Source organism: Nyctibius grandis, chromosome 29 (genome assembly GCF_013368605.1).
Source record: "Nyctibius grandis isolate bNycGra1 chromosome 29, bNycGra1.pri, whole genome shotgun sequence".
Taxonomy (NCBI): Eukaryota; Metazoa; Chordata; class Aves; order Nyctibiiformes; family Nyctibiidae; genus Nyctibius; species Nyctibius grandis.
In genome coordinates, this window is record NC_090686.1 from 340,892 (window position 1) to 350,403 (window position 9,512).

General features: G+C 61.9%; 1 protein-coding gene across 1 annotated transcript in view; it reads left to right on the forward strand.

Moving 5' to 3' along the window:
* MID2 (midline 2) overlaps positions 1-4,850 on the forward strand; it is a 60,518-nt gene extending 55,668 nt beyond the window's left edge. The window contains exons 9-10 of the mRNA XM_068419843.1: positions 786-993; positions 2,191-4,850. Coding sequence (XP_068275944.1) covers positions 786-993; positions 2,191-2,593 — 611 coding nt within the window. The 3' untranslated portion in view covers positions 2,594-4,850. The remainder of the gene's footprint in view (positions 1-785; positions 994-2,190) is intronic.
* The last annotated feature ends 4,662 nt before the right edge of the window (positions 4,851-9,512 follow it).

Consider the following 9,512-nt stretch of genomic DNA (forward strand, 5'->3'; position numbering starts at 1 on the left):
CCTGGGTTTAAGTTGTTTGCAGTTATTTAGGGTGTTTTGCTGCAGCCGCCCCATTCAGTTTGCTGCAGACCCGCACTCGGGAGCCGGTGAGGGTTAGTTTTGCGGCGAGGCTGCGTGGCACCGAGGGTTGGAGCCTTCCAGGGCGAAGGGAGTTGCTCTGGTGGGGAACGAGGCATTTGAAGGGGGAATGCGCAGTAAGGAGAGCCCGGGCGGTCCCCAGCCCCTCGCACAGGGGTCCGTGCTGCCCAGCCCGGCCGCTCGCCCGTCTGGCTCCTCCCCGGGGGCAAGAGCTCAGCTCTTGAGCTCGTTTCTCTCTGCGTTCCCGAGTTTCACCTCCTTCCCTGCTGTTTGGTCCGGGAAGGTGGGTGATTCCCGGGCTGGGGTGTAAGCCCAGGGTGTGGGTGCTGCTCTCGTCCCTGCTCCCCCCTTCTCACTGGTGGACCCCAGGAGGGGTCCGGGGGGGTGGTTTGCTGGCAGGCGTGGGAAGCCCCGACTTGCTTTCCCCTTCCAGTGGGGCTGGGGAAGCCACTGCCCAGACCAGGGGCACGGGAGCAGCCCCAGGACCGATGGCTTACGGAGCAGCCTGTGACAATAGGTGTGCAAGGCACGTGGATGTACCTCAGCATCTTGCTGGGCATCTGTAATCCCATGTCCTTGGCTGGCGGGGGAACCTCTGGCTCACGAAGGATGCACAGAGAGCCTGGGGCAGATGTTTCCTGCCACGTTCTGCCTGCACAATGCTGGTAACAGACATAAATCCTAATCCGTGTGTCCTGTTCGAACAGGTCAGCCTTTTAAGCTAGACCCCAAGATGGCTCACAAGAAGCTGAAGATCTCCAATGACGGGCTGCAGATGGAGAAGGACGAGAGCTCCTTGAAGAAGAGCCACACACCCGAGAGGTTCAGCGGGACGGGATGCTATGGCGCGGCGGGCAACATCTTCATTGACAGCGGCTGCCACTACTGGGAGGTGGTGGTGGGATCCTCGACCTGGTAGGCAGCGCCGTCGGCTTCCCTCCCTCTCCTAGAAGCTCTCAAACGTCCCCAGAGATGTTGTGGGACACACTAGGGTTAAAGGCCAGGGTTTTGGCAGAGCTGCTCGTGGACAGGGAGGTGGTCGGGAGGTTAAATCTGGGTGGCTGTGGCTTTCAAGAGGTTTATGAGTTTCTCCTCTCTGCCAGAAGCTTTTGGGTCCGATCCAGTCAGGGTGCAAGGTGAAGCTCCTATCTTCATTCGCCTCCCCTGCTGAACCTGCTAATGCCTGCCAGGGCTCCCATCCCACCCCGACGGCGGGGCAGAGGTGCCACGGAGCTTTGAATCTCCTGCTTTTGCCACGTGCAGTGCCCTCCCCTGGGCTCTCCTGCGAGGTCCTGCCAGCTGGGCCAGGCGTGGGTGCGAAGGCTGAGCTGGGAGGCTGAGCAGAGGCGGACCGTGGCTGAGCAGAGGAGACAGGGGAGGTTCACAAAGGCCTGGTGAGCCACTGGGATACCCCTGCGAGGGCAGGCGGCTCAGGGGGAGCCTGTCCCACGCCTGCTTCGCTCTGTTTCACCCTATATTCATACCCCAGCGTTGCAGGCTGGCAGGAGAAGCCATCCCAAGCAGCGGGTCCTCCTGCTCATAGGGACGTACATCCCTGTCCCGTGGTGGCAGAGGGGCCAGCGGGGCAAAGCAGAGGGTGATGCTTTGCTTGCCGTTTGCTCTCCATCACCCCGTGCTGCTGCCGTGTGGCTCTGCCTCGGGAGAGGCCGCCTTCATGGCCACGAGCTGCTTCTCTTGAGGGAGGGCGAGTCCACGTCTCCCTCCCATCAGCAGAAACAGAGCTTTCTCCCCACCTCAGGCCACCCTGGCATCCGCTGAAGCCACCAGGCTCAGGGGAGCGTGAGGAGCCCTGGCTGGTGCCTCCTGTGCCGTGGTGACTCTCAGCTGAGGTTTCGTGGCTCTTCTCTGGTCCAGGCTCCCCAGGGGGATGCTACAAAAGCCCGGCCCCCCTGTGCTGGGTGGGGGATGAAGGCAGCGTGCCCAGGGGCTGCCAGCCAGGCCTCTGCAAGCGGCTTTTCAGCCACGTAAAGCTGTTGCCGTGTTGCCTCTGCGATCTGGCGGAGCTTTAAAGCGCGGGGTGCAGCAGCCGTCGGGGCTGGCTTCGTCCCGCGCTGGCGCTGAAGGTCGCTGAGCGAAGCTTCTCCCTTGCAGGTACGCCATCGGCGTGGCTTACAAGTCGGCCCCCAAGAATGAGTGGATCGGGAAGAACTCCTCGTCTTGGGTCTTCTCCCGCTGCAACAACAACTTCGTGGTGAGGCACAACAACAAGGAGATGCTGGTGGAGGTCCACCCGCAGATGAAGCGCCTCGGTGTCCTCCTGGATTATGACAACAACGCGCTCTCCTTCTACGACCCGGCCAACTCCCTCCACCTCCACACGTTCGAAGTCTCCTTCATCCTACCGGTGTGTCCCACCTTCACCATCTGGAACAAATCCTTGATGATCCTCTCGGGCCTGCCTGCCCCGGACTTCATCGATTACCCGGAGCAGCAGGAGTGTAACTGCAGGCCCCAGGAGTCCCCGTACGTGTCAGGGATGAAAGCCTGTCACTAGGCTGCCCCAGCCCTGCCCGTGCCCCGCGGCGGCACCAGCGATGCTGGCGGGTGCCGGCGGTCGGAGTCGGTGGCCGGGAGCCTGGGCAGCTGTGCCAGAGAGCCGCCGCGCAGCCGTGACGCTCCAGCGAGCGAGCACCTTCCCACGTGCAGCTCCATGGTCTTCTGAAGGGGGAAGAGGAAGAACCTCTGACCGCGGCTGAAAATGAACTCCCGTTGGCGAGCTCCGCCTGTGCGCGAGTGCGGCTTGTGCAACTCCGTGGAGGGGTGCTCCCACCTCTCCCGATGCAGATTGTCACCTGGATGGGCTTGTCTTCCCTTGGGCGCTGGAAAGGCTGGGGTGGGTTTTGGGGTGACCTTCTGAGGTGCTGCTGTGGTCAGCGGGATGTCTCGTGTGTCCCTGCAAGGCGCAGGTTGGAGCAGGAGGGATTGGCTTTCTGGAGCCCGCAGGTAGCTTGTCTCGAGAGCCCAGTGGGACCTGAGCATCATTTTGGGGAAAGGACGTTCTGGTTGGCGGCGGTCTGGCAGCATCTCTGCTGTGGTGGATAATTGCATGGACCCCTTGCGCTTGGTGTGCGCTGGCGTTGGTTGTGGGGCGGATGGTGGTTGTGGGGCGGATGGTGGTTGTGGGGTGAATGGTGGTTGCATGGCGGATGGTGGTTGAGGGGTGGATGGTGGTTGAGGGGTGGATGGTGGTTGCGTGGATGGTGGTTGCGTGGTGGATGGTGGTTGCATGGATGGTGGTTGCGTGGATGATGGTTGCGGGGTGGATGGTCTGCGAGAGCAAGGGCAGCGCTGAGGACAGTCCCGCTGCCTATCCCAGCCGTGTGCGTGCTACTGCTGGCCGTGTTGCCTGTGCTCGGCTGGGTTTGCAGCCCCACAGCAGAGGGCAGCCGGCCAGGACCCCCACCCCACTGTGTCTCCTCCTTCGGGAGCTCACCAGGAGTCGGGGATGCCCCCACCCTCAAGGAGAAGCCGTGGTGCATCTTGCCCCAGCACAGAGGTTTGGCAGATGCTTCTCCCCGGCGCAGGGTCCGTCCAGCTGTGCCCGCCACGTGCAGCTGTGTGCAGACCTCCCCTGCTTTCGTGGCTGGTGTCCCTGCAGAAAAAACCACCTCCCCGTGCTGAGCAGAGGGCCAGCTCCTGCCCAAAGGCCATTTCTGTGCTTTATGACCCAAAATCGTGATTGCTGACCCCAAATTTTGGCTCTTGGTTTGTTCTCCACCACGGTGGTGTGAGCGTGGAGCCATCCCATTTGCTCTGTGGCAAAGGACTGAACTATTCCAGGGGCTCCAGCCCCTGGTTGCTGGGAGCTCTTTGGCTGCCACCAGTGCTCCCAGTAACCACAAGGACCAAGTCCCCTGGCCCAGCTTCAGTCTCCACGTTTGCTTACAAGCCAGGAGGAGCTGGGCCGGGCATGTGGGTCCCTGTGTCGCAGGAAGCAGAGACCCAACGTGGGCACCCACAGCCGGGGGTCCGTGGCACGATTCGGAGCCGGTGGGCATGCAGACGTCCCCGTTGCACCTGTGGCGGGCGGCACGGTGGGGCGGGGGTGCCCGGGGAAGCGAGGTCAGGCAGCACGGTGGCCCAGGAGGGGCTCGTGCTTGAGCTTTGGTCCGTGGTGTTGGAAAACTGTTGGAAAACTCCTTTTCCTCCCCATGACGGGGTGCTGCCAGGTGCCCCAGGGCATCGCACGGGGGCTGTTGGGCCGAGACCTCGCTCCGCCAGCCTTCTCCTTGCTGGTTTTGGGCCTGGCTGTTGGGGAACTACCTCAGAGCCCAGCCTCGGAGGGGTGGGCAGCCAGGTCAGGCAGGGTGGCAGCACATCAAGGCTTGTCCCCCTGAGGGCAGTGGGAGAGGCTGGAGCCAGTTGGCCCTGTCCAAAGGTGGGTGCTTCTCGCCGGCGACCCGGCCTGGGGGACGCTCCTCTGGCAGCTGCCAGCCCACAGCTTTGGGCGTGAGCAGAGCCTGTTTCTCAGCGCAGCGTCCCTTGCTTTACATGCCTGACGGTTTTGGTGGCCGGCTGCCTGTCGCCGCGGGGAGGGAGGCGGGTGTCACCCATGGCGAAGGTGACCTGCCACCTCACGGCCGAGTGGAGGGTGGGTTTGCCTCTGCTCCAGGCTGCTTCCCCGTGGTGCTTGGCAGGGGCTTGCGGCAGGTCATGCATCTCCCTGAGTCGTTCCGTTTGCTGCTTCTGGCCCTGGCGAGAGCGCCGGGTCGGGATGCAGCGGGGTCGGGATGCAGCCGGGTTGGGGTGCAGCGGGGTCGGGGTGCAGCAGGGTCAGGGTGCAGCGGGGTCAGGGTGCAGCGGGGTCAGGGTGCAGCAGGGTCGAGGTGCAGCCGGGTTGGGGTGCAGCGGGGTCGGGATGCAGCCGGGTCGGGGTGCAGCGGGGTCGGGATGCAGCCGGGTCAGGATGCAGCAGGGTCGGGGTGCAGCGGGGTCGGGATGCAGCAGGGTCAGGGTGCAGCCGGGTCGGGGTGCAGCAGGGTCAGGGTGCAGCGGGGTCGGGATGCAGCGGGGTCGGGGTGCAGCGGGGTCGGGGTGCAGCCGGGTCGGGGTGCAGCGGGGTCGGGGTGCAGCGGGGTCGGGGTGCAGCGGGGTCAGGGTGCAGCGGGGTCAGGGTGCAGCAGGGTCAAGGTGCAGCCGGGTTGGGGTGCAGCAGGGTCAGGGTGCAGCGGGGTCGGGATGCAGCCGGGTCGGGATGCAGCGGGGTCGGGATGCAGCCGGGTCAGGGTGCAGCGGGGTCGGGATGCAGCCGGGTCGGGGTGCAGCGGGGTCGGGGTGCAGCAGGTTTGGGATGCAGCCGGCTCGGGGTGCAGCGGGGTCGGGATGCAGCAGGGTCAGGGTGCAGCGGGGTCGGGATGCAGCGGGGTCAGGGTGCAGCGGGGTCAGGGTGCAGCGGGGTCGGGATGCAGCCGGGTCGGGTTGCAGCGGGGTCGGGGTGCAGCAGGTTTGGGATGCAGCCGGCTCGGGGTGCAGCGGGGTCGGGATGCAGCAGGGTCAGGGTGCAGCGGGGTCGGGATGCAGCGGGGTCAGGGTGCAGCGGGGTCAGGGTGCAGCGGGGTCGGGGTGCAGCCGGGTCGGGGTGCAGCAGGGTCGGGGTGCAGCCGGGTCGGGATGCAGCAGGGTCAGGGTGCAGCGGGGTCAGGGTGCAGCGGGGTCGGGGTGCAGCCGGGTCGGGGTGCAGCAGGGTCGGGGTGCAGCCGGGTCGGGATGCAGCGGGGTCAGGATGCAGCCGGGTCGGGGTGCAGCGGGGTCGGGATGCAGCAGGGTCGCGTCTGCCGTCCCCACAGCTGAGCACACAAACCCCGTTAATTTTGAGAGGGCGAGTTGCCGTTTTCAGTGGGATGTTTTCTCAAAGCCGCTTGGGGCTATCATTAAAGTCTTTTCCCCGTGTGCCGGTCCCGTCCGGGGCTGCTCATGATGTATCAACCTCAAACCACTGCCCAAGCCCTGGAGATGGATTTTAGCCCTTGTGATCCCGGTGCCAAGCTCTCCACCAGCGCTGGCACCGCTTTGACTGGTTGGTTGCTGGAGGACCCAGCGCACCCGTTAACTCAGAGCACACGAGCCGTTTATGTGACGTTTGCACCCGATGAAATTGCACTAATGGCGGTGGGACCCCCCCTTCCCCGCCGCACGCGTCTGGGTCTTGGGCCGGGAGCGGGGAGCTGGTGTGGCTGCGGGCCCAGGGGTGCCGGGGGTGGGAGCCCCCTCCGAGTCACCCACCGTGCCCTCTCCTGCCTTTGGAGAAGCAAAGCCCTCCCAAGCACTACTGAGAGGGTGGGAGAGCAGCCCCATCCCTGCTTGGTGGGTGATGCTGCCGGGGGCCCGTGCCCTCCGCCCATGGGCGAGTGACCCCCTTGGTGACAGCCGCCTGGCGTGTGATGACCGCAGGCTCCACAGCCCCGGGTTATGAATGAACACGTTTCCCACGGCCCCTGCGGGGGGGACAGGACACGGGCGGGGGGCCGGGGGTGCTGGGGCTGCTGCTGCCTCCATGTGTAGACTTGGGATGTGGTGAACTCCTGGTCGGACTCTCCTCTGCCATGTGTACCATAACTTGTTTCGGGTTTGGTTTGGGGGAGGGCTGTTCTTCCTGTTATGTTTTTTCCCTTTTTTGTTGGGTTTTTTTTTTTTTGCAACTTCTTTGTTAATGTGTGTATATATATATATATATATAAAAAAAAATATAATATAATATATATACGTTATGGATATGTCCCTGTGTGGCGGAGGTTGTGCGGCACTTGCCATCCCTGGTCCTGGGATGCTCTTTGACAATCACAGCGGTGTTCTCCAACCCTCTGACGAAACACAGACCGTGAACCTCAGGGTCACCGAGTCACGGGCGTAGCAATAAATCAGCACCACAAAAGGCCTTTACTTAATGTCACCCAGGGTGGGGATGAGAAGCCAGTGAAGCCGCATGGGGCAGAGCCCTGAGAGCGGAGCAGGCTCCGTGGGCAGCTCAGCAGGAGCCGGTGGGAGGGTTTGGGTGGGAACACAAGTGAGTCGCTCCCTCCCCATCCTTCCACCACAAGTAACGAAGGGGAACTCCGAAGATTGCTTTATTGTCCCTGTACAACTGCATTAATCAGGGAAATGAGACCTGTCGGAGAGGTGTGAGAGGTGCACGTTATCCTCTGAGCTATCCTTTCATAGCTGAGCTTCCTTAGCCCGACCCTGACCCCGCATCCCCAGAATAACCCACCAGACCAAGGCACGGTCCCAAGGGCATGAGGAGCACCGGGGCGGTGGGACAGCAGAGCGGAGGGCTCGGTCCTGCGGAGGTTGTGTCGTATGGCCCCACACACACAGCCCGCCTGGTGCCAGGGAGGGGTGATGGGAGAGGCTGGGGGGATACGGGGCAGAGGGGGGGCAGATATCGGGGTACGCCGATATTGGGACGGCTGCCCTGGGCAGGTGTGCAGTGTCCTTGGGCTGTGCCCAGAACCTCTGCGGCATCGTGGGACCTGCCTTGCTCCTGCTTTACCCTCCAGCATCCCAGGGCAGCGCTGGGTGAGTGCAGCCAGCCCCCGCACGGGATGCTCCTTCCAGCCCTCCCGGCAAGCTGGGTACGGCCCGGGGCTCGCCCTCCGCAGCTCCTGGAAGTCAAAGGAGCTTTTACTCTGTAAAAAAGATGTAGTTGCTGGTCGCCTTTATTTTCACAAAGCAGCTGGTGCTACCCAGAGAGCAGGAAGGAGCTTTTTCCTCTTTCTTCTTGCTTTGTTTGGCACCTTTCGCCATTAACCTCTGGTTTCTAGGAAACAATCTTTCTTGTTGATGGGCACCTGTGAAAAGCAATTTAAACCCATTACTGACACGGCAGGTTGCTTCATAGAAAGAAAGAGACTTCCCTGGGAAGATGAAATGAGCTTTGCTGCTGCTTTCCAGGAACGCGCTTTTAAACACACGAGGCTTCAATGTCACAAGCGCCACAAATCAAACCAGAAATTGCTTCCTCGAGTCAGCCAGGAGGGGAAAAATCAGCCTGCAAGCTGTTAGTGCAGTGAAGGTGGCTGCGGCCGTGTCTCCGAGGGAAGCTGCCCGGCCACGGTGGGTGCACGCGGGGCAGAGGGGTCTGAGATGCCCAGAGCCCGGGTCTGCCGGGACGGCTCCGTGGGGACAGGGCAGGGGTGAGAGCCCCGGCGCAGGTCACTTGTCACAGCACGGGTACGCGGGGCTCTGGGGCCAGGGGTGCTCATCCAGAGACCCCAAGCTGGGGGATGCGGGAGGAGGATGGTTTCTCAGCTGTCACATGGGTCTGGCAGGGCTAGTGGCACTTCTGGGGCGGGCTGAGGGGAAGGTTGATGTTGGCTTTTTATTTTTTTATTTCCTCTGGAGTACATGAAACGGGAAATTTAAAAAAAAACTCCCTTGCCAAAGCTCAAAAATCCCACTGACTTCATGGGAGCCCTGCGGCTCCGTCCCTTCTCTGGGAAGCTGCAAAGCAAAGACAGGACAAATTACTATTTTTATATAGCAAGTGACATCAAGAGGCTGCCTCATCTGTTCCTGTCTCCTGTCGACAATGGCTCGCGCTGAGATGTGATAATCCCAGCCAGGAATACAAAGCGGCAGTGCCTCCATCCATGAATGAACATTCCTTTAACTGGTGAATTCAGTCCAGGTTAAAAAAAAAAAAACCACCAACAGTTTAATTAAATGGACAGAACAGAAAATTACACCCCTGAGCCGCTCATAGACTGCATGGGGTGAATGATTTATAGTGTCGGTGCTACGTTGTCTGAGCTGCCCCAAATTAGTCCTCCTTAATAGGACTCTAATTGAGATTTTAACTACTCATCTCAAGTCTCAGCCCCTAAAATTGGCTGCTCTTGATCATTAGCCATGTCAAAGCAGCGCTTAACGTGTTGCAGAGATAGTCTCTTGGTCTGGCTACGGAATGATGAACAATTCCTGAAATGAGCCCGTGCAATCAGCAAGCCTGCTGCCCCAGACCAGCACATCGCCACCACCACCAGTGCGTACCAGCGGGTGAGATGGGGGGAGGCTGGCACAGGAGTGGTGGCAATGCTGCTGTGCAGCCAGCGCCACGGGACCTGGGCTCTGCGTGGGGAGAGGATCACGAGCCGCAGCCGAGCCTCTGCAGAGCAGTCGGCATTGTGGGACCCTCCTAGATGGTTATTTTCCTCTTGGCGTCCCGGGGGGTGCAAGCTGAGTGTTAAGCATCACCGGGCAGCAGCAGCTCGGCAGCCAGCAGCCGTGCAGGCTCAGCAGCAGCCGCAGGGCGCGCGGGTGGCAGGGGCTGCGTGACGAGGCAGCGCTGGAAGCGATTCCCCATGTGACAGCGGCAGAAACACGTGCCGACCCACCTGGAGAAAGGCCCCCAAGAACCGTCTGCCAGCCCTTCGGTGGCATTTGCGAAGCTCACCTGGCCCTTCTCCTGGGAGCAC